The 25209-nt window shown below is 45.1% G+C and overlaps 1 protein-coding gene across 2 annotated transcripts in view; it reads left to right on the top strand.

Moving 5' to 3' along the window:
- The window catches only part of MIA2 (MIA SH3 domain ER export factor 2), a 2742135-nt gene that overhangs the window by 1214938 nt on the left and 1501988 nt on the right, over positions 1 to 25209 (top strand). For both annotated transcript variants that reach the window (XM_069637493.1, XM_069637494.1), the window contains exon 13: positions 22459 to 22563. In XM_069637493.1, the coding sequence (XP_069493594.1) occupies positions 22459 to 22563 (105 nt within the window). The remainder of the gene's footprint in view (positions 1 to 22458; positions 22564 to 25209) is intronic.

Raw genomic sequence — 25209 nt, 5'->3', positions numbered from 1 at the left:
ATGTGAATCCATGCCAGACCCCATGCTGGAGAAGGAACAAGTTACTTACCTGTAACTGTTGTTCTCCAGCATGGGTCTGGCATGGATTCACATGCGAACCCTCCCCCCTACCCCTCTGCGGCTCTTCACTTGGTCATACTGCCACTTCACGTGCTTCCAAATCTGAAGATGGCTGCCAGAGGCGGGGCTTAGGTAGAGGGCAGTCATTGGCTGTGGTCAGTATGACGCAGAGACCAGTGATTGGTTATTACTACGAAAGACAGATCAGAAACGAAACTGATACTGGTTTTTTCTTTACCGAGGATTCCCAGCCTGACGACGGGGAATATTCATGAGCATGTGAATCCATGCCAGACCCATGCTGGAGAACAACAGTTACAGGTAATTAACTTGTTCCATCCCCACGACAGTACCAGCGAGTGAGGACCTTGCAGCTGCACGCCACGAGGAGGGAGAACTGCTAGATTCGGACTCGGACATGAGGACCCTATCGGATGTCTCATCCCCCTCCAGGGATCCAACCTGGGAGTCGGAGGCGGAGTTAGAAACCCCAAGAAGCCCGGCCCAGCCGTCTCCCCCGGACGACATTGGGTCATTTCACGCCATAATAGCCAAAGCGTGCACAGAATTCGGGTTGGCCCAGGAAGAAGAGAGAAAGGACTGTTTTCTTTTCGACCACATGGGAAAGAGAAGAAGGTTGGTGTTCTCGGTACCCATCCTGGACCATGTGTGGCAGGAGGGGTTACGGACCATGCATCACCCTTTCTTGGAACCAGCATTAAAAGGTCGCCTGGAGAAGAAATTTAAGGCCCCAGAATCTACCCCCAATTGTCTGTCTTCCCAACCAGCCCCTGACTCGGTGGTGTCAGCGGAGGTGGCGAGAAAGGCGAGCGCCTAGCACAAATGCACGACCCTCCCGGAAAATGAGGCCAGAAGACAGGATGCCTTTGGCAAAAAAGTGCTGTTGGTAGGAGCAACCACAGTGAAAGCGCCCAACTCTCTGGCTATAGTAGTCAGATATGACAGAGAGATGTGGCACCGGCTGGCACCTATGCTGGAGCAACTTCCAGAAGAACATAGGAAGGCGGCGATGTTACTCGTCCGGGAAGGTGAAGAGGCCTCCAATTCTGCTATAAACATTGCTGTGGACCTCGCAGAATTGGGGTTTAAACAAGTGAACAACAGGGTGGTTCTACGAAGGCAAGCATGGCTTAAATGCACCAACTTTAGACCAGAGGTGCAGTACAAGGTGCTGGATATGCCCTTTGAGGGAGACCTTCTGTTCGGCGAGAAGGTGGATGAGGACCTGAAGGGCATGAAGGAGGACTCTGACACGGCGCGTTCCTTGGGTGCCCTCCAGAGTGGTCAAAGTTTTACGCATTTTCGTCCCTTTAGGGGAGCATCGGGAAACTCCAGATTCTCCGCGTCGAGAGACAGATCCTTCAGTAGGCCGGCGTACCCCTCCCAGGGGTACAGACTGGCTACTCAAGCGGCAAAATGACACCGGGACTACCAGACCTCCAGGAAGAGAACAGGCTACTCGTCGTCGACGAGAGATGAGCAGACCAAGGACCAACAATGACGGGCGTCGGAACGTTCTGGGAGGCAGAGTATCGTACTGCATCGACGAATGGGAGCAAATAACAACGGATCAGTGGGTGTTGGACACAGTAAGGTATGAAATGGAGTCAAAAGGCTACCCTGACCCAAGACGGGAAAGGAGGTCACAACATTTGCAGCTAAGCTAGGTAATGGCTAGCTTATTAAGACAAACACCATTAAAGACGGCGAGAGTATCAAGAAAAAACAAGTTTATTTAACACTAACACGATAAACATATTTTCAGAAAACGAGACATATTTTCAAAAAAGGGTGCTATTGCATTCAGGATGTGCAAACGTGAGCACATAAATATCTGCTATTTCGTGGGTTAGTAGGCAGAGTGAAAACTTAGTACATGTATTGCTTGGAATCACAATACGATCGTTTTGTCGACACAGACTGGTGTTTCTGGTTCGGTGTATTCATTGGTGTTGTTGCAGTGGCTGTATCAGGTGGAGCCACGCTGCTTGGATGTACCGAACGGTCTTCAGGACTTATACGTTGTGGTTGGAGTCATGATGGTGAAGTGTGTCCATCTAAATATTGTGAGAGAGGACTGGGTTAGTCTGGGGGCGGAGTTGTCAAAGATTTGTATGATTTTCAAGAAAAAGAATGCTGCAAATAAAATGACCTACCATGGTCGGATAATTATACGTCTGGGTTGAGGTCCAAATTAATTGGCAGGCATCTGCGGTAACGTCAGATGTCAGGAGCTGTAAGTGAACAATTAAATGAAAAAAAGGGTGATTACCCTATTGGGCAACGAATGTTTGCAAATGCCTATAAAGTGATTTGGTGCCGTAGAGAGAACCGCCTGTGTTGAGTACAAGTGGTCGTGCACAGTTTTAGTATAAAGGATTGGCGGTGCTTCCAGTGCTGGTTGGGTTGAAATACCTCACCGCTGATGTGGGGAGCCTAGTAACGGCGTGTGCAACATGGATGCAGGTCAAGTTGGTTTAGCGTACGTCTGAAAACCTGGGCTTAGAACCTAGGGGGTTGAGTTTCAGAGGCCATGGCGGAATGAACATGCGTGGCTGAAAAGGTTGACTCGAAAATGGCGCGCACAGGTACCTGGTGATAGTCGACTGTGGAGCTGTGTTGCCTCCTGCGCTCGGTCCAGTTGTTCTGTGGGTAATGAGCTGTGCTCCTCCGGAAAACGATAGTGCACCTGCGCGATGGCGAGTCGTGTTTTAAAGGCTGCAATTCGCATGTCGCCGGGGTGTTGGGTGTACAGGCGCATGAGTCGGTGATTAGTGTACAGGCGCATGAGTCGGTGTGGTCGTCAGTCCAGGGTGGGTATTGTACGAGGGTTGTCCAGGCACTGAAATGAGCATGTGGATTACAATTTAATTCTTTATAAAGATACTGCGCTGGTTAGCATCCGACAAGTAAGACGTTTGCTATTGTCGTAAAGGAAACATTTGGATGTCAAAGGATTGGCAGAAAGTTTCGCAAAAGATTACAGCTAGCAATTTGGATAGCACACCAGTACATATAGTGCAATTTGACTGTTTATACATATGGTTTTCAAAATGAACAAATTTAACAATTGTAGGAAAACCATCGATTATGGCATTTTGTATAGATGTCAAAAGATGTGACAGGATTGGCAGAAGGTTATTTTGCAAAGGATATCGGCTTGCAGTATGGATGGCACACCGGTACATTTCGTGCAATTTGACTATTTATACATATAGTTTTCAAAAATGAACAAAATTGACGTAGCCAATCTTTACATGAAAGGATTTGAGACGAATATCAACATGAATTACACTAACCCGTTCATTAGCCATATTAGAAAATGGCATTGATATATAGATGACATCTTTATTATCTGGACGGGTAATGAACAGGAATTGGAACAGTTCTTCAACTGGGTCGATATGCAGAATAGATTCCTGCACTTCACGCACCAACACAGTGTGGTATCCCTCGACTTCCTGGACATTACCATCTGTTCTGAAACGGAGACTAAGAAACTGCACGTTAAACCATTCAACAAACCAATGGATAGAAACTCTCTACTACATTACTCCAGCTTTCATCCTCGCCATGTACGTGATAATTTACCACAGGGTCAGTTCTTGAGGCTAAAAAGAAATAGCACCAACAAAACAGACTATCAGGTAGAAGCAGCCAAAATGAAAGAAAAACTTGAAGGCAGAGGTTATCCGAAGAAAATTACCCAGAATGCATGGAAACGGGCGAACAACAACAGAGATACTCTCCTGGAATATAGGGAACAGCGCACACAGAAAGATACAAGCAAACGACTGGTGTTTGTTAACACGTACAATCACCTCGCCAATGGAATCAAAAAAAATCATTGGGAAAAATTGGCACATTTGGCACATTTTTTATCAACCAATTGCAAGACCCATCATTGCTTTTAAAAGAAGCCGTAATCTGAAAGAATATCTAACGAGAAACGACATCAGCAAGAAACCAATGAAACAGAAGACATTACCACAACAATGGGAGTTTCAAGAACTGACGGGACATACACAGTGTGGTAATTGCACATGCTGGCCTTCTACCTTCAAAAGTACAGCAGTAGACATTGGTTTACCAACCCTTTGGCAACAAAAAAGCTTCACAAACTGTAATTCAAACATGGTCATTTACGCAGTATGGTGTCTGTGTAAAAAAATCTACGTGGGCAAAACAGATAGAAAAATTAAAATTCGGATTGGTGAACGTAGACGTTGCATCAGAAACAGAACTCGGAACTCTCCCCTAGTAGATCACTGGATTGAACACAACCACACGGTGGATGACATCAGTTGGACTTTATTGAAAAAAAGACAACAGTTGATTTTCCTGACTAACAGCATGATTACAGGACTCAACGAGAAAATCGATTGGTGGGTCTAAAAATTCGAGTCTGTCAATTACGTGAGAAACATGAACCTAGATTGGTTATTATGAAAGTCTGGGAATGCATTAGATCCATACACTAGTAGTGCCATAACTACTGTATACGATCCATAGCCGGGCTCACTTACCGATAGTCACGCTTGGCTTTACGAGCAAAGTGCCCTAAAAGAAAACTCCACTGATTGATGGTTTGTACCTAGGCTCTAATGCGCAGGCGCCTTCCGGGAACGCTAACATAAAAGAACCCCGTATATGCTGGAATCTAATTAAAGCCACCCCGGAAGTGATTCACTGCCGACAGGACGCGGACAAATAAGCCACGAACGAACGCAGAACCCGTATGGATCCGGGAGGTGGTGAAACTGCTTAGTGAATATTTTGTGGCTACGCAGGCTTTGACTAAGAAAAGCATTACCCTTATCATCGAAGGAGGAATGAAATCATTATTTCACTTGCAATTGGAGAATTAGGTCACAACGAGTAAATAAATTGTGCTCACGGGCGGGGGACCACCTATGGCATGATGTCCACGTATTTAGAGAGAATATTCCAGCCGTAACGGGTAGATATGTAAACATACGATTCTTCTCCTGTAGAGAAAGCACTCCTGCGATTTGAGCAGGAAAAGCGGGATATGCTCCATGGGTACTGATGGGAATCGCTGAAACAATTAACACAACTGTAATTACACAGCAGTGAAACTAACCATTCAGGATTGGACAGAAAAGGAACAGAGGCAATACGTTCAGAGTCAAGCCTAACAAAGTGAGTTTCATTAGCTCCTTTATTGAAATAAGTATCCTAATAGAGGCAACTAATTACTGATATTGGGGTGTTGTTTCCCTTATCTAGTGACATGTGGGCCTTCCCGGCCGGGTAATAAGGAAAGGAGAACCCAAGGAGAACGCCAGTGACATTAGATGACCGCTTAAAGATTTCAGAAATGGAATCCGTCTAACTGGGTAAACCTACTGTGAAGTGTGCCGTACTGAAGCCACATGATTGGCGTGATTAGGTACCTAATGGGCCTTTCTTTCCCCTTTTTTCAGCCAAGTATGACTGCACGCTCCATAGGAGTGAGATGACCACTTCCCTCTTCAATTATCTGCTTACAATATCAAGACCTTAAAAGCAGTGGATAAACATATTATAAAAGGGTGAGTGGCATATATCAGCATTTATCACCGGTCAGGGAAAGGGGGATATTAGAGGCTGCCCCTGCCCTTAAGAGACATCAATTTAGCCTCGTAAAGGGATAGGAAAGATTTAAGAACTGATAATCTTAGGCCTGTTCACGATGCACAGATGCATTTTTCTGACTGTAAATAGTGGTTTAGCAGACTTTGAGTTAAGATTCCGATTATTGAACAATAGTTGTCTTATGAGTTGAGCAGTAGAATAGGTTATTGATGCTCCTATTCTTTGTTGTTGCTCCTCGATAGGTGGAGATTCTCTTTGGGTAGACTGATGGCAAGGGTACCACAAACCCTTGGAGAGAAGACACCACTAGAACTCCAACAAGAGTTGTTGAAAATGAATTGCTTTTAGTAAATAAAGTTTGGTTTTAGGCTATTACTCTTACGAATATGTTATGCATGTCTTACTAACCCCTCACAAAAGCCCCTGAAGAATTTCCGAGTATTGGTTACATTACACTTAAAGCGGAAAGAAACATGTCGGGCACTATTTGCGTTTGTGGAATGAGATGGTGACAATGAATGAAGAATAGAGTGAATGGAATGAGATTGAGTGAGGTGTGCTCAGTGAGGTATGGCCCAGTGTGATAAGCAACACAGCACAGTACACTTTAACGGTTAAGAATTTAAACTAACCGACTTACCGTTCGAAGGGGTTAAGCTCGTGCATATACCACTGTGAACGTGTCTTCTAGACTTCTATTGCAGGAGACTAAAAAAAGCACTTTAATAACAAACCGGATGGTGCTCTTAATATTTGTGTGTAATTGAACAATAAAATACGTGTATTTCTTAAAAACTTGTGTTTAAAGAGTGGTTTTCCTCATGTCCATAAGTGAATATGGTACTGGAATCCTGAGAGTCCACCCAGAGAAGGTAGCAACTGATATCACTAGCTTTTTGTTTCAAAGTGTTAAGGGTTAATCCCTTTATTTTGAGGGTATGCTGGTGATACATATCCCTCTCTCTCCTTTTTGTTTGAATAAGTTGCTGTATAAGCACCTAACAAGCAAACAATAAATAAATACCTTTACTCAGCATTACTGTATTGAGACACATTCTAGAGCAGATTCACAGGTGGGACAAGCGGTGCTAAGACATCTATTTTCCGATGTACCTTCTTACAGCCCACCTTCTCCAAAAACTGCTCATTAGTCTATGCATAGCATGTGATTTAAGCAGATCCACAAGCCCCAGAAGGGATGCATTACTCACTGTAATCGTATTTCTGATGCTTGTATCTGCCTAGATTCACATGCGTTCACCCTTCCTCCCCTCCTAAAGTCTAAGTTGCATAGATGTCTTTTCTGGCTTTATCACTATCTGCTTTATTACAACTGTACTCGCGCTATACTTCATGCAACCTCATGTCGGAAACAAAACTATCTGAGGTGCCTCGGCTCGTGAAGGACCATGGGTACAGTGGATGTCACACTAGGGATAGTATTACTGACACACCCAGTCAACGTTGCATATATCAGCCATAAAAGTTCACAACAACACATATCTTTGAACACTCACTTTCAAGGCTCCATGAAACACCCCAAACCCCCCCTCCCCCCCGCCCCCTCGGACACATGGACAGTTAGTTGGACAATTAAATCACCCAGAGGAAACATCCCAATCTCTTCTATCATGAGCCATATAGATAATTTATTCTCCAGCATGGGGTCTGACATGGATTCCTATGCACATGAACATTCCCCATCAGGCCGGGAATTCCCGGTAAAAGAAACCACTGTTTCACTTTCACTTACAAACTGTGTTTCTCATGTAACCAATCATTGAGCTCTGGGTCATACTGCCCCCAGCCAATGACTGCCATCTCCTAAGCCCCTCCTCTGGAAGCCATCTTCAGAGTTTTACCACACATTCAAGTGTTGGGAGTCCTCGTGTTTTGCTCTAAGTTGATCTAAGTTTTTCGTGCTTTTTCAGTAAAAAAGTTCAATTTTTGCGAAGCATAGCCAGTGTGCTCTTTCCCTACATTGGCCGAGAAGCGGGGATTCATTTGTCAGTGAATTTCAACACCGCTCAAGAGCAAGAATTTTCAAAGTTTTCATAGAAGATTCCAGAAGTCCATCGGCCTACTCCGCGCTTCGGACCACGTCAGAGGAGAAGGAGGGAAGCTCCCTTTTCAAGCTCTGCTCCAGCTGCGGACTGCCGAATGTGTTTGTAGAGGACAAACTCCTCCAGTGCCTCTACTGTCTCTATCCGGATTACAGGGAAGCAGATTGTGAAATCTTCCCCGGGTTCTCCAATCGAACCGTGAAGTATTATCACAGTAGGCTGGTGGCGTGGCTCAGCGCCAAGGCCTCTGCCTCGTGCGGCAAGCAGGGACATGCCTCACCCAGGACCGGCCAGTCCGAAGAGCAGGGTTCTTAGTCCTTTGAGGGCGCTAAATCCGCGGGGGCCCAAGACAAGGCCAAGTGCTGCGAGTCTGTTTCCGTTGCGGTCGCCACACAAGCCGGTCCCGGATGGTCAGGACGCTCTCATCCTCACCATCTGCTTTCATCTTCAGCCATCGCTCCAGTTCCTCCTCGAAGAGGAAATCGGCTAACCTGGCGAAGCTGCAGGAATAGCCCGAGAAGACAAAGGTGCAGGATAAGGCGACCATCCTGCCCCAGAAGGCCCAGGCAGTCCTGGTGAAGTAGTCATCGATGATCAAGTTGGTGGCTGCCTCCCTCTCAAAGGCCAAGGGTGCCGACTCAGTCAAGGTAGCCCAGGCAATGCCCAGCGTGTCCCTACCCCCGAGTTGGGTGGCCTTGGCCAAGTCTGTGGAGAGGACACCGGAGAAGAGGATGCCATCCTTGAACCTGAACCCGACCCTTTTGGGATGCTATAAAAGGGGCAGAGGGGGCTCAACTGTACTCCAGGGCACAGATATTACTTCCTCAGACGAGGAGGACCAAGCCTCCATACACACGATCCAGGAGGACGTGGAGGACGACGCTGATGACGAAAACCCTGATGTGGATGACGCTGATGGACATTCAAAACCACTTCATTTCCCCTTTTCCGACACAAACACTTTAGCGCGGCACACCAGAGAATGGACTAATACCAGATCCGTTTACCTGACATGACCCAAAAAAAGGGTCAGGCAAAGTCAGGCAATTGATCAAAATCACATACACCTGACCACCCTTTTCCTTCCCCCCACGGTTAAAATGTGGAGCAAGAAAGCATAGTACGAGCAAGGCAGACTGCACGACGAGAAAGCTAACCAGGCCTGGCAATTCAAGAGGAGGAGAAAGGCGGCGAATATCGAGAGGCTGACAAGGAGAGACACAACATTGCCCCTTTCGACGCAGACCCGCGAAACCTCCGCAGAGGGAATTGTAAGACCGAGGACAATAGCCCAAGTGGGCTGCAACCGATGTCAACGGTACACAGAGCGTGTTGACACTGGTAAGCGGGAGCGAGCAAAACTCCTGCCACTGTGGTACCGGCCTTGACTCCAGTTACGAGGAAAGGCAATCGGTTCATCACAGCCGGTGAGTCGAGGGAAGGACTGATGAGAGCTGGGCAATGGTGAATGAAAGACGCAGAGTGGCAAGTTAAACCAAGTTCTAAGAACTGTAAAAGTGTTAAGGGGAGACCAGCTGCAGAGGGACGGTGCTAACTCAAGAGACTCTGGTCGATTCTTGTCTGTGCAAAACTACAGATACCAGAAGGCTGCAGGAGAGCTGCCAAGATAGGTCAAAGTGGTCATACAGGCGGTCAAGCAAGATCCCTGTACAGTCAAAAGCCTTTGACCCAAGAACTGTGAGAAAGTAAGGTAAGTGAATCCTGTAAACAGTGAAACCAAGTGTGAATGTAAAGTTGGCAAGAGTGAACCCCGGAAGAGGAATGCTGACAAGGAAAGGGCTGAATCTAAAATCCCAAGAAACAGTGTGTTGACAAACGTGAACCCGTTCGAGGGACGTCCACTGGAACTGTTTAAAAAGACATTAAGAATTGTGAAGGAAGGAAAAGCCATAAGTGACCCCAGTGGAGGAAGGATGAAAGTAAAGAGGGGTCAGCGCCGAGAAGAGGGGGGACCCATGGGTGAAAAATCCTCACCCTAAGTGAAACCAGGAAACAAACTTTCATTTGGTTGAAGAAACATATTGTTTTGTTATTTGAATACATCATGCCCTCGAAGGCAAGAGACTTTCAAGGGAAACGAGACTTGGCCATCAACGGTCCCGAGAGCTGAAAGCGGAACATTTGTCTCGTGCTAGAGAAGCTCGAGTGTGTGCTGTGCTTCAAGATCCCGCCTTACCCTGTGATTAAAACGTGGTGAAGGGAGACCCAAGCTACTACATCCTGACATATTGTTTGTGAACACATCTTTGTTTTCTTAAAGCGTCCCACACCTTTTTTGTATTAGTTTTAAGGTTTGGTAATAGGTTTCTTAATATAGGCCCTTTGTTAGGCAAGATTGGGTGCAGAACCCTTTGGGTGCACTACAGCAATCTTGACCTCCTGGCAATAGGAACCCAACCTTTGGTACAAGTCTGTACTACACAGGTTGGTAGTGTGGCTGAGCAGCGAGGCCTATTTCAAGAGGGGTCAATGTGAGTAGTAGGGTTGTAACACAGAGTGTCACAGTGACAGTTATTCAAATAAACACTTAAACTCAAGGTTTCTTGATTAAACAATTATTAATTTATTTAAGTTATATATGCCTTCTTCAGAAGCAAGCAAAACATGTAACAATTATAACACACTTCAAAACACTCTTAGTTTCTCTAAATCAGATTATACCCATTGGGGATGGCACACAGACACTTCCTACTCCCTCAGCTGATTTAAATAGCTAGGACACTGTGGACATTGATTTATCACTGGTACATTTAGAGCAATACTGAGTTTGGTGCAAAGGTTAAATATGGGAATAAAACAAAGGTTAACAAATAATTCATAAATTGGTGAGTACTTTTAAAACCCTCCAATGCAAAGTCAATTAACACTTTCCTGTGGGAAAGGTAAAGGCACAGAGTCAGAGGTAGAAGGGTCTCTCAGGGAGCCAGGACAATCCGTTAGTTGAACAAAGTCTAGGGGAGCTGAAGATCTTCTTTACCGGTAAGTAAAGGTCTTGCACAATGTTTTTAGAAATGTTTGTAGAAATAAGATTTACTTGAAGGGCCACAAGCTGGGAGGCTTGTGAGGGGCAAAGATTCTAGCAACTCTGCAAGGTTAACCAAGACAAGTCTCAACTGAGAGCACGTAAGGCTACACCACAAGAGGTAAGTTCTCTTAGACTTTACAGTACCTTTGGTTAGAGGAAATGGTTCCAGCTGGCTTCTGTTCCTGTACTTCTCTGCAGATCCTGATGTTCCTGGGCTTCAGTAGTGGGGACAAGAGGGAGGCCGTCTGGGGACTCTTGCACTGCAATGGGAAGGACAACGGCAGCAATGGGCAAACTTCAATTCAGTGGCACTTCGGCGTTTCAGCTTCTCGCGTCTGGCAGCAAATAGAAACACTTGGGTTCTCGGATACCACTTCAGTCTTTCCTCGCATCTGGGTTCCAGCACTCTCTTGAGGTGGCTCAGGCCTGGTCATGTCTGCTTCAGGGAAGTTCGGATGATCTTCCTGGCGCTCGGATCTGACTTAAAAGCGATCCACTCGATTTGGTCTTCCTCTCCCTGGCACTTCAGTTCCAGCGGCAGCAGTGGAAGTAAAGCCAGCTCCGAGAGGATGTCCAAACGAGTTCACTTTGGAGTTGATTGGTCCCACCAACTAAAGGGGAGAAGTTGTCCTTGCAGGACTTCTCTAGTCGAAACTAATTCGGATCTTCAGCACAGCAGCAGGGCTTCATTGGGCAAACCAACGGTCCAGAAGTTGCAGCAGGCGTCTCTTCCAAGTTCTTCTTTGGATTCCTTCGTCCAGTGGTTGACTCTGCCTTCCAAGCCAAAAAGTCTCACCTATTGTGCAGGTTTCCCCCATTCATTCCAGCCTAGCTGTCAATCACACAGCATGGTGGCTGTCCTTGCCGGACAGCCAGCCAGCCAACCAATCACCTTTGGGTGCATTCCTGTAACCAAGGTGATTAAGCACAGGGAGTTTCGGGTACCTTCCTCACTTCCTGCCCCTGCCAGACATACTGGAGCCAGAGGCGGGCTTCACTCATGAATCCCGCCAAAGACAAAACAAACAAAGGGACCAAACCTGGTTTGGCGCAAAGAGTAAATCTCAAGAAGGACTTTTCTGACAATAAATGGCAAAAAAAGAAGACTGGGGCCATTTTGACAAAATGGAAACCCTTAGGTGCCTTACTGCAGCTGCGAACACAGTCTGCGGTAAAAACACACAATGGTAGTAAAAAGTAAACCACTGCCACCAGCCATTAATTGTTGAAAGGGTTACATAAAAATGTTACATGAGAAACTAGACAAAGGGGATACTAAGCAACACCTTCAGCACTGTATGGTAAGATAGTGTGTGCTGGGTCTAGAAAGTTACAAAATGTACGTAAAGTCAATTTCACTTCACTGCTCTTGGAAACAGTAGTTTTACCAAGAGAAGGTATTTAAACCTTTGGGAAATCTAAGACTTCCCTGTGCCACTGCACTGAGGGTGCTGTGTGTCACAATGCAACAATGATGCCTATGGAGTTTGTCAGACTCCAAAGTCAAAATAAACAGAGTCCAAATCACAGAAAAATACATGAGGGAGTGGAGTGAGGTTTCGCTCTCTCCAGGTTAGAAATTAAAAAGTCCTAAAGTCCAGCAAAAGAGCTGGGGGTCTCTAGGGTAGAGATGAATTAGCACATTTCTGAGAATTCTCCCTAACACTCGTCCCCCCTTCCCAGACTAAGGGACAGGAGGATTTGATCCATTCCTGGATGAATCTACTTACTCCAGTTGGTCATACTTTCTGGAGAGACCATCAGCATTTTGGTGATTACACCCTGGCCTGTGTTCTATGATGAAATCAAACCTCTGAAGGCTGATTGAGCATTTTAACAATTTAGGATTCTCCCCCTTCATCTGCATTAACCATCTCAAAGGTTGGTGGTCTGTTTGAATTACAAAAGTAAATCCATACAAGTATGGTCTAAACTTCTTCAAAGACCACACAATGGCAAAACATTCACGTTCTATGATTGCCCACCTTGTTGCTCAGTCCTTCAGTTTCCTACTGATGAAGCAGGTGGGGTTTTCCCTGCCTTTCTCATCCAGCTGACTCAGAACTGCACCCATTCCTGTATTTAAAGCATCAGTTTGTACAATAAAGAATTGGTTGTAGTCAGGATCTCTCAAGACTGGAGCTTGACAAAGGGCTTTCCTAAATCCTAGTGGACTCCTCATTCCACCTGACCTTCTTGGGAAATTTGGGTGAGGAGATCACATTTAAAGGAGAAGATATGGTCCCATAGTTCTCTCAGAAGTTCCTATAGTAACCTCTGAGACCTAAAAAGGCTGTCACCTGGGTTTGAGTAGTAGGGGTAGCCCAGTCTTGTACAGCTTGTACCTTGCTAGGCAATGGCCTTATTTCACCTCCTCCTAACTCATGTCCAAGGTAGACCACTTTACCCTGACCAATTAGACATTTGCTTGCCTTTATGGTCAGATGGGCCTACTCGAGAGCCTGCAATACATATCCTAGGTGGTCTATATGCTCTTCCCAAGTAGGGCTGAACGCTGCAATATCATCCATGTATGCCATGCAGATGTGCTCCATCCCATTCAGAACATGTTTACCATCCTTTGGAATGTAGCAGGTGCATTCTTTAGTCCAAAAAGCATTATCTTAAACTGGTAGAGGCGTCGTGGGGTGGAAAATTGAGTTTTATCCTTGGCATGGTCTGTCAGAGCTATTTGCCAATAGCCTGAGGTTAGGCCAAATATACTGAGGTACTTGGCTGAACCAAGTTTATCCACCAGTTCATCAGTCCTAGGTAAAGGATGGGCATCAGTCGTGGTGACTGCATTAAGAGCTCTATAGTCCACACAGAATCTCAACTCCTTGGATCCTTCCTTTGGCACTAATACAGCAGTACTAGCACATGGACTTGTAGATGGCTCTATTACCCCAGTATCAAGCATCTTCTTGACCGCTTCCTCTATGTGAGTGCTTACATGGTCTGCCATTCTGTAACCCCTGCTTTTGACAGGTAGTCAGTCACCAGTGAGGATATCATGCTGGCCCCAAGGGGTCAAGTCTGGTGTCAGCGAAAACATGGAGGCAAACTGATTTAACAGAACTTTGCATTCTTCCTCTTGGTTCAGATTCAGATCAGAAGAGAGATTAACTCCTTCTATTTTTTTCATCTAAAGGCTGTCCCATGAGAAGGTCAGGTAGAGGTTCACTCTCCTCCTCCTCCTCTTGACCAGAGGCTAAGAGCAAGGTCTGGTCCGGATACATATACCGTTAGGCGGTTGGTGTGAAAGACCCTGAGGGCCTCCATGAAGTAATTGACCTCTCCAAGTTTGCCTACAACCTTGAAATGGTCCAATCCATTTATCATGTAAGGCCCTCTGCCTTGTAGGTACCATAACTAGAACTAGCTGGTCTTCAGTAAACTCAGCCATGTTGGCCTTCTGATCATGCCAATGTTTGACCAGAGCCTGACCTGCTTTCAGGTTATCTGAAGCTTCTGTCATCATGTGTGTCATTCTCCTTCGGAGACCTAACACATAGTTGGTGACTCTCACTGGCTTGTGGGAAGGAGCACTCTCCAACCCTTCTTTTATTAGGGCCAATGGACCTCTAACCGGATGACCATAGAGGAGCTCAAAGGGGCTGAAGCCAACCCCTTCTTGAGGGACTTCTCTTTAAGCAAAGAGAAGGCATGGCAGTAGAAGGTCCCACTTTCTTCTAAGGGGTTCTTGTAAAGCACCTTTCATTCTCTTCATAGTTCTATTAAACCTCTTTACCAACCCATTGGTAGGTTGTTGAGAACTTGTAGGTCACGCCACAGTTTTTCCACATGGCTTGCATGTAGTGGGACATAAAATTGGTAACCTTGTCTGGGATAACCTCCTTAGGAAAGAATGGCAGGGCATTAATTCAGATGCATGGGCATTGAAAACAGTAGCCCAGGCTTACTGCCTCCCCTTTTTAAGAAGGCCTCAGGATCATCCACCGGGTAGCCTCTCATTCAAAGTTCTGGATCCGTTCCTTATGCAGGAGATTTCTAGCCCTCAAGAGAAAGGTTCTATAGAACCAGTACCTGTGACGGAGAGGAACAAAGGGTTGTACTCTCCCTATTTCCTTATCCCCAAGAAGGACGGAGGATTGAGACCCATCTTGGACTTGAGATGTTTGAACAAGTTCCTCAGGAAGGACAAGTTCGCAATGGTCACCCTTTCCCAGATGCTTCAGGCCCTACAGCTTCAGGATTGGATTGTGTCATTGGAGCTTCAGGATGCTTACTTTCATGTGCCTATCCATCATAATCACAGAAAGTACCTGAGGTTCGCTGTTGGCAGTTCTCATTATCAGTTTTAAGTGCTGCAATTCGGGCTGACATCTGTCGAAGGATTTTCACCAAGTTGATGCCGGTGGTAGCAGCGAGTCTCAGGAGAGGGGGGATTCACATCTACCCGTAACTGGACGAGTGGCTGACCAGGGCCCGTTCCCCCATACAATTCCTGAAACATCTCAGCGTAACCTGCCACTCTCTCCACAGACTGTGCTACTCTCTCAATTGCAAGACGTCCTACATGATACCATCTCAAAGACTCCAGTTCATCGGAGCAGTCCTGGATGCATCCTTCGGAAAAGCCTCACCACCCGAGGGCAGGGCTCAACACGTTCTGCAGATGGTTAGCAAATTCCAGAATGCCAAGCGTCTTCCGGCCTTCGACTTTTTGAGGTTGCTCAGCCTCATGGCATCCTACATTTTTCTGGTGTCAGAGGCTCGCCTGAGAATGGCATCCCTCCAATGGGCTCTCAGGACACAGCGGTCTCAATTCTCTGGCAGGATGTCAGACCTGCTTTAAGTTCCAAACAGGGTCGTACCAGATCTCCTGTGGTGCGTCAGCAAGGACAATATTCTGAAGGGAGAACCTTTTTGGCAGCCATGGCCGGAGATTACAGTAGTTACGGAAACTTCACTCATGGGGTGGGGACCCCACGCCAACGGTCTGACAGTCAGCAGTTGTTGGTCTCCATCAGAGTCCAACCTACACATCATTCTTTTGGAGCTGAGGGCGATCAGACCCGCTCTGAAGGCCTTTCTGCCCTCTGTACAGGCAAAGAATATCCTGATAATGACAGACAACACAGTGGCCATGTACTACCTCAACAAAAGAGGAGGTGTAGGGTCACTACTACTGTGCAGAGAGGCAATGCAGCTCTGGTTCTGGGCAATTTAAGAAGAAATCTCCCTATCAGCGGTTTACCTAGCTGGAGAGGAGAACACGTGGCGGACGCTCTGAGCAGGCAGAGCAAAGTATCCCATGAGTGGGAACTAGCTCAGGAAGTCCTTCAAGCAGTCTACATCCTTTCTGGAACCCCTCAAGTGGATCTGTTCGTGGCCAGAGTCAACAGGAAGTGCAGACTGTTCTGCTCCAGGGAATTTCCACCAAGAGGAGCTCTAGGGGACGTGTTCATAGTGAACTGGGAGTTTCCACTCCTGTGGGCTTTTCCTCCAGTCCCTGTCATTCCTCAAGTCATCTGGAGGTTGAGAAAGTTTGGGAAATCCATGATCCTAATTGCTCCAGATTGGGCCGGACCTTTTGGACATGTCCATCTGTCCTCCAATCAGTCTTCCACAAAGAGGGGACTTTCTCTCGCAAGAGGAGGGTTGGGTTCTCCATCCAGAGCTCAAGACACTCAACCTTCGCGTATGGTTTCTCAGAGGTTGAAATATAAGGATTGGGACCTCCTAGAAGATGTAATGGAGATTTTGCTTTCGGCCAGGAGGCCAGCAACGAAATCCTTGTACAGCTGCTGTTGGAACAAATTATGCAGCTGGTGCAGGGAAAAAAATGGGGATTCTTTTCAGTGTAAAACACTTATTGTGTTGTCTTTCTTATTACACCTGGCAAATCTGGGGCTCAAGATTGTAAATATCAAAGGGTAATTGGCGGCGCTTAGTGCACTTTGGAAGAAGTGTCCTATTTCAAAATGCCATTAGTTATACATTTTCTGAAGGGGCTCACAAATGTGTTCCTCCCTACACCATTTCAGTTTACAGTTTGGGATCTGAATCTTGTATGCAAATGTCTTATGTGCGCTCCATTTGAGCCGCTCCACTCATGTCCATTGAGACTACCGACTTTTAAGACCATCCTATTAGTCGCTTTTACATCATCCCACAGGGTGAACGAGTTACAGGTCTTATCCAGTAAACCACAGTTTACAACCTTCTACAAGGACAAAGTTATTTTAAGGTTTAAGCCTACATTTCTCCTGAAAATTGCTTCAGATTATCACATCTCTCCGAAGATTGTTTTGCTGACATTTTATCCCACTCCATATCCTGGCAATGAGGAGGAAAGGCTACACAGCCTAGATCCAAAAAGGGCACTTAGTTTTTACATTTCATGTATGGCTAAAGTACGTCACGATGACCAACACTTTGTGGGGTACACTGGATACAAATTGAAACTGGCGGTCACAAAACACGTTATCCAGATGGATAATATTAGGTATTACAGAATTCTGCTGGCTTGCAAGAAAAGATCCCTCAGAAGGCCAGAGGGCTCACTCCACTATGGGCATGGCTACGTGTTCTACTTTGCAAAGAGGGCTGCCAATAAATGACATTTGTGCGGCAGCCACCTAGTCTACTTGTCACAAATTCACAAAACATTACTTTTTGGATTCGTCTTCAGGCCAGAAAGGAGGATTTGGAAAGGCCGTTTTACACCCTGTCCATGACAAATCTTGAGAATGAATCCCAAAATGTGTGCTCTGCCTTCATAACTGACACTGCTTTGGGAGTCTATCTAAAGAAGAAGAATACATGGGAGGACACAATCCATTGGAAGAACAAGTTACTTACCCCGGGTAATGTTCTTTCGACTGGATGTTCCTGCCAAGTATTCCTCATCGTCCCTCCCAGCCTACCGCGCAGTAGAATTTCCGTGCATTACACCTTTCGCTCCTTCATGATCTGATACGGTCAGGGACACACTAATGCCACTAATCCTGTGAGAAGAAGGCATAAAAACAGAACTTAAGCTAACAGGCGCTGAATGTGTTGTATATACCCGTGATGACGTTGACCTTGAGACGGAGGCTCTCGGCAGACATCGAGTAGACCACATCGACGCACAGCTCCCTATGCCAATTTTTTTTCTCCAAAGTAGCTAAAGCTGGAATTGGAGATATCTAAAGATGAGGAAAATGTGGGAGGAACATCTAGTTGAAAGAACGTTACCAGGGGTAAGTAGCTTGTTCTTCAGTCTTTCTGACCGGTTTCATAAACCGTTGCTTTTCTCTGTCTCTCTCTTGGTTCTGCTATGTATAATTATTTCAGTTTGGCATGGCTGCCAATACACCCCAGTGTTCCCTTTGTGAACTCACCAGTGCTTTGAGGTTTCTCATGTCTTCTGCTGCTTTCTGCTTCGCAACAGTTTCCCCACCTTTTTCCTGCTTCCTGAGGCTTTTGCTGCGCTCGTCTGCATCACATGGGATTCCAGTGAACAAAGCCCTTTTCTCCGTTGGATACCATGTCTCACCTGATGATACCACCATCCCCTCCTGGAGGTTGTCCCTCCCGATGTGATCCTCCCTCATATAACCGCCCCCAGGGTCAGGATCAGGTAGCGGCTGCCATTCCCTGGCCACATGGGAGGAGGTCACCGACGGGAAAAGAGTGATGATGCCATCGGATTGATCACACCCTCTGTTAATCTCTCCAGCTCCTCTCTCCAGATTTTCTTGAACTCCTCCATTCAGTCTTTACACCTCCTTTTTAGCTCCTTCCACCACCACCTCCTCCGGTCTCTTGTCCCCTGCTTCAGCTCCTTCTTCACTCTTCTCCAGCTGTCTCCAAATGAGCTTCTTCGCTGGAATCACACATCCTTCTTCCATAGGCTGATCCTTTTATAGGGTCTTGACCCCAACTTCCAGTCTCTCGCTCTCTGTGCCTTAAGGGAACATAGGTCTGTCTTCTTATGTAGCTGGCATGGAGATTGGCTGGTGGGGCCCAGTCCTGTGGATGTCTTACAGTTATGATGTTGGACTTTGGTTTGGTTAGTCTTTCCCCACGAGTGGTCCTCTGTCTGCTTTCCGAGCCCTGTCCCTGCCATCATGGTGGGCTCATTTAGCTTAACTGGTCTTGTAAGAGTGTGTAGATCTTGCCAGTATGAGTGTGGGAGGTTTTGTGTCCTAATTCAGCTCCTGCTTTCCACCCCCTGTGGTTTCATATAGAATTTATGTACCCCTGTTAAGGGAGCTTAACATGCAGACATGGCTGGATCTGCAGCATCACTGTTCATATTCTGTTCCCTTAAAGAGGCAATAGGACTTGCCACTTCAATGTGACAAGCACCTGCCTGCTAGGCCCTGAAGACCCTGCGCATATAGAAACTAAGGCACAATCTATCACAATACTAGTGATAAGACAGACACGAGGTTCGATTTTCTAAGTACTTTGGTTTATTGCAAAGTATGCTCAGTCGGCCGACTGGGTCTAACGTCTCGCAACGTGTGTCACCCAGACCCCGTGGGACGCAAGAGCACGAACATCTGACAAACAGTAACATATATACAAACATGTAATCTTATAAGGCACATCAAAACCCACCATAATGTATCTTCTTGAGCTAGGGTTCAGTGATTGACAATTCTGACAATTATGACACATTATGACGAGTTTCTTACTCTTACGAGTCTATTACTCCTCTATTATATTTAGCAACAGTTGCAGACATAGTTCTTTGTTATAGAGAACATAAAGCACTTGTTCAACAAGGATATCATGTTCGCGAGAGAGACACATTCCAAAGCAGGTTATCTACCAGTTTCTATTCGTGAACTAGGGGTCAACCTGTTCTAAGGAAGATCCGCGAAGGTGGACCGCTAGAAGAGTATAATTCATGCTTTAACTGCCTTTTTGCTACAGCTTTAGTGAGACAGGCCGGCACCTAGGCCGCTGATTAAATGTTGTTTCTGCTTGCCTCCAAGGACTTTGTGAGAGAGGAAAACAATGTATTTCTGTACTGTTTGGCATTCCAGTCTGGGTTTGCTCTTTCAACATGCAGCTGTGGCCTCGCACCGTGTATGAGCTTTCAGAATAAAATACATTTTGCAAAGCATTTGACAGAAAGGAAAAAAGCAAGATGGCGGATGTTTACACAAAATGGACGCCCTGCTGTAATACTTGTTATACTGACGATTCTGTGTTTGCGATGTTGGTCATACGATGCGATTGGTTTCCGGCCAACATAATATACCTACTATACTTGGTTAGGGTTGTTTCTAGACTAACTGTTGGCACAGTGAGGGTAGTGTGAGGCAGGAATGGGATGAAGAGATGGACACAGACACAAATTATACAGTTTCCAAAACCTTTATTTGGTTAGAAGGTTTGGTATAGTGCCTAACTTAGCCTAACTCTAAGGTGGGAGTAGTCTTAAACATAAAGTAAAATAAAAGGGTAGTCGAAGTAAGTCAGTCAAAACAAAAAGGCTGTCTGTGTCAATCCTATGCCTGACCTCACTTCTATAGAATACCAGTGTGCAGGGCACTGGACAAACTCAATAGTGTGCAAAAAGTAAGACATGCGGGTACTGGAGCTTTTCCACAGCTCCCTTCACCAAGTTTAAGACACTCATGTTTACCAAAGGGTTGTATCGAGTTCAAAAAGTTCACAATAGTCCCTTGTGGGCTTTTCTGGGTTTCCTTTTCCCCAGACTTAAAGCCCCTTTGGATCAACTCCTCTTAGTTTCCCAAAGTTCACCTTTTAAATGGTTTCACAAAGTTCACTTTTCGCAATGTGTTCTACTTTCTCATCAAATCCTGAAATTCAAAGTTCAGCTTATAACAGTCCAACTTATTTCTTTGGATGTTCCCTTCCCCATATTTCACACAGCTCTCTCTCTTGTTACATAGTTCACTTATTTGGCGAGGTCTCCTTCGGTCGTGGCGCAGTTGTCAGACTGCACGGTTCACCTGTTACAGGTCACGCAACCCGGGACCTGTGGCTTAGCTTCATCCCCTCTTGACAACTTAAAATCTCTCACTTTGTTCCAACTTTCAATTCTTAATAGTTTTCCACTTTGCTTTCTTTCTTGCACCTCTTCTTGGGGATTTTGCTCACTTTTCCCTTGTTGCATAGCTCACCTTTTTAAGATCTCTATTTTGCTCACTTTTCAGCTTGCCTTCACTTTAGGAAGCTTCTTTCATTCAAACAGTGGCTTTCGAGAACGTGTAAACAGACACTTGAACGCTCTGTTACTTAGTATCTCTTCATTGTTGTGCTTTCTCTCTCTTGTATATTTTGCGGTAGTAGTTCATACTTCAGCGAGCGCGTCTCTCGCCACTTGCACTGATTTTGACACTTTGTATTTGCTTGTGCTTTCACAAACCGGGCCTTTTTTGCATTCAGACTCTGGTTGAGCTCAGCTTTGAAGGTTCATCGTTCTGAGGTCAGGGTCTCACCACCTGCCCCTCAGACACTCCCAGGCCGGCTTGCTGGCCCAGGGGAAGAAGCAATTTATTCTGTTTGCTTCACAAGGGACTAGCACGCCTTCCAGCTTTCTCTCACGGAGCCTCCAGGCTTGCCTCTTCCTCTACCCAGTACTATAATGGTGTTTTTCCCGTAGAAAGCATGCATGACTCCTTGCTCTCTCTTCATCGTCTCCGTACTTGGATGATGTTGTGGGGACGGGGTGTTTTGGGGCTTACAATAGCCCATGAAGGCTGAGAGGATGTCTGGTAGGAGAATGTCAGAAAAGGGGGATACCATGTCTCATCCTCGGGTATTCTCTCCCCATTCCCTGAGGATTGCACTTTGAGTTAGCATTTCTTTGGATTGCATGACTTTCTAGAAACGTCTATATATTCGACATTTGTGGAGATGTCTTTTGCACCTCTATACATGCAATTACATCCATTACGCTGCGGATAACCGATGTCAGTTCTAGGGCTGGTGATGGTCATTTTGTGTGTTCACAATTTGTTTACGTGATGTTTGTGGACAATTCCCATCTATTGAGAATGGAGTACAGGAACTCTGGCAATCTTTGTTTCAACATTCATTTACATTAATCATTTCCACCTTCTCAAACGCAGCTACAGCTAGGGTACTCATTATAGTTTAGTTGCATATTCTTTGCTTAAGATTGAGGCAAACATGGGACATATATACAAGAGGGGGTGGGCTGGCAGACTGAGGAGTGTTGTGATTTTCTGTTTTCCAAACTGATGAGGCACAAGTTTCTAATCTTTCTCTAAGGTGATGCATGCTTCTAAATATTAGTAACTTTTAGGGTGTGTTTAGACTTAGAATACCAGAGTTATTTGATTGTAGCACTAAAGGTAATGCCAGTCTGTGGGAACATATACTCTTTGAAAGTGGCAGTGAGAGAAGGGAATCAAAGTCTTTCCATTGTCTAAATTTGCCATATTTATGATATTGTCACCCTTGCTACATTTGTCTGCACTACTCGACACAATATGTTGTATTCATTTAAGGTAACTGCAGCTGGGTTAAGGTTGGACAAAACTGAAAATATGATTTCATATTTATCAAGTGGATTTAGTATATAAAAATATAAAGTTGATAAGTCATCCCTTTAATCGAGAGTGTAAATTCCATATTATTGTGGAAAAGTACAATCATATAAATCAGAATTAAGGGTCCCATTTACAGAAATGTTATTTTGTATTTTATTAGGCCAGAACAACATTAAAGGTATTTCAGATAAACAAAGGAAGATTGGAGATGGAGCTACGAGATGCAAAGGAGGAGCATGTTCACTTTCAGGAAAGTAATGAACAGGTACTATATGATTTGGTTTCTCTACATATATTGGCTGCAATGAAATAAGTAGTCCAAGTTGTTTTGGGAAATAAACCTTCCCTCGCTGGAAAAGCATGTCTAGAGAAATAGGAACAATAAAGAAATGAGGAGCCTGTTTAGTTTCTCAAAGTATATGGAGTTAGCTCTGCAAAAGAACTATCCCCTCTGCTTGGTCATAGAAAGGTAACAATGTGCATGAGGATACTTTACAAATGTTCACAGCACTATCCAAGGCTGTGATAATATGCCTCAAGAAGTCCTCTAATGCTTCTCGGGCCCAAGGCCTAGTTACAATATCAGCACTTATGATCAAGCAGAATACAACCAAATGACCATCTATTATGGAGCCAATATTTGATGTGTGTTAAAGGGGTTGTGTCATACACTCACACACTCTTCCTTAAAGGAAAATGTTACAATTCTGATACTAAAGAGGCAGTCAAAACCTCCTTTCAAACTACAGGATTCTTGCTCTCTTTGAGTCATCAAGAAAAAGGTTTGACATTCATATGTAATGGAATTGTCAGTTGTATAGCGCCTTTTCCGATTGGTATGGCCTCAAAACGCTGTAGGTGAATGCCCTTGGGAACCTAAGTCCTAGGTATGGGAAATTTGTCAGAGGCATTTAGAATGCATGTGTGCATTTTAGCCAATACAAAGGTGGGTGGGGGTGGCCAAGTCCCTGCTAGCTAGCGATGTCGAGCTGACATGTGGATGACTGCTGTGAGATAATCTGGAGAGTATGCAAGTGCAGGAGACTCATTATGTGTCCAGCTAGACCGAAATTTTGTTGTGGAGGATAGATGTATTCTTATGGCAGAGGTGTTGTGTGATGTGTCGTAAAGTAGTGTATGATAACAGATGCATGCAGGTGGTTGGCCCTGCCTTCGACTATCTTCCAAAAGCATCGAGTGTCATATGTACCTGTGTATCCTGGCTAGTTTCTTCGTTTCATAGATGCAGCTGAATTTAGATTGGGCCAAATTCAAAGAGCGACTAAATTCTACACAGTGGCTATACTCGAAATACAGCTGAATTTAGCTCAGTGGCTATACTCAAAATGCATCTAAAAATAAAACGGTGGCTATACTGAAGAATGCAGCTGTATTTAGAACAGGGCTATAATCAAAATGCAGCTAGATTCAGAAGGGGCAAGTTCAAAGCAAGGCTAAGTTCTATACAGTAAATATACGCCAAAGGCAGCTAAATAGAACACAATGGGTACTCAAAATGCAGCACAGAGGCTATACTCCAACTGCAGTTAGATTTAAATGGGGCGGGTTCTAAGCGTGCCTAAATTCTACACAGAGGCAATACTCAAAAGGCAGCTAAATATAAAACATTGGCTATACTCAGAATGCACATGGTAATTTAGCACATTGACTGTGCTCAAAAGGCAGTTAGATTGAAATGGGGCTGGGTTCTAAGCGAGGCTAAATTCTACATAGAGGCTATAATGCTTAAGTGTGGCTGAATACTACATGGTGACTAAACTAACAAGGCAGCTGAATTTTAAAGCTGGCTATACTAAAAAATGCAGCAACATTCTACACAATGTCTATACTCAGAAAAGGCAGCTAAAATCAACCCAGTGGCTATATTTCAAATGCAGCTGAATTTCATAAAGTGGCTATACTAAAGATTGCAGCTAAATTCAACACTGGATATACTCAAGGCAGCTAAATTTAACACTGACGCTATACTGAAAGGGCAGCTAGATTTAAAAGGGGGCGATTTCTAAGCGAGGCTAAATTCTACACTGCCTATACAAAAAAGGCAGCTAAAATCAACACAATGGCTATGTTCAAAATGCAGCTAAATTTTAACACAGTGGCTGTACTAAAAAATGCAGCTACATTGTACACAGTGGCTGCACTCAAAAAAGTAGCTAAATTATATGCAGTGACTATACTGAAAAAAGGCAGCTAAATTTAACAAGGTGGCTATACTCAAGGCAACGGAATTTAATCCAGTGGCAAAATTCAGAACTCTGCTAGATTTGAAAGGGGGATTCCTAAGCGAGGCTAAATTCTACACAGTGCCTATATTCAAAATGCAGCTGAATTTAACATGGTGGCAATAAGCAAAAAGCTGCTAAATTCAGCAAAGAGGCAAAATAAAACATAGCAAGAGTGAAAGCTGTGATGAAACTATAGATAGGGTAAATATACGACAGTGTCATGAAATCACAAATACAGCACTGGCTGCACAACCAAATAGTCATCTCTTACTGGAAGCTGCCATCTGTTTGGCTTCTGGGCCAAACAGATGGTGCCCTAGGGAGGTGCCCTTTACCTTGGCCCTTGGTCTTCGTCTGCCTGAGCAAGGCTACCCTAGGAGCTTGTCTTAAGAAATGGAGAGTGGGAGGGGAGAGGTGAAGGACAGAAACAACCAAATGGCTAGACCAGCTAGGTAGTGCCCTCTAGAAGCAATCCAGCACATAAAAACGGATTGGAGATCACACCAAAAAAACACACCAATCTCTCCAAAAAGGACCCCAAATAGGCTGTAAAGTCCTTACCTAGGTGCTTGATGTACAGGATGGCTGTGGATTACTAACAGGAAGGCAGGGGGAAGCAGTAAGAAAAGACTCCAATACAGGTGGTAGGGACACTGCCTCAGCCA

The sequence above is a fragment of the Ambystoma mexicanum genome, chromosome 14 (assembly GCF_040938575.1).
Source record: "Ambystoma mexicanum isolate Mex_15411 chromosome 14, UKY_AmexF1_1, whole genome shotgun sequence".
NCBI classification, from domain to species: Eukaryota; Metazoa; Chordata; class Amphibia; order Caudata; family Ambystomatidae; genus Ambystoma; species Ambystoma mexicanum.
Note: the sequence above shows the minus strand (reverse complement) of the source record. Positions and strands in the feature narration are given on the sequence as shown.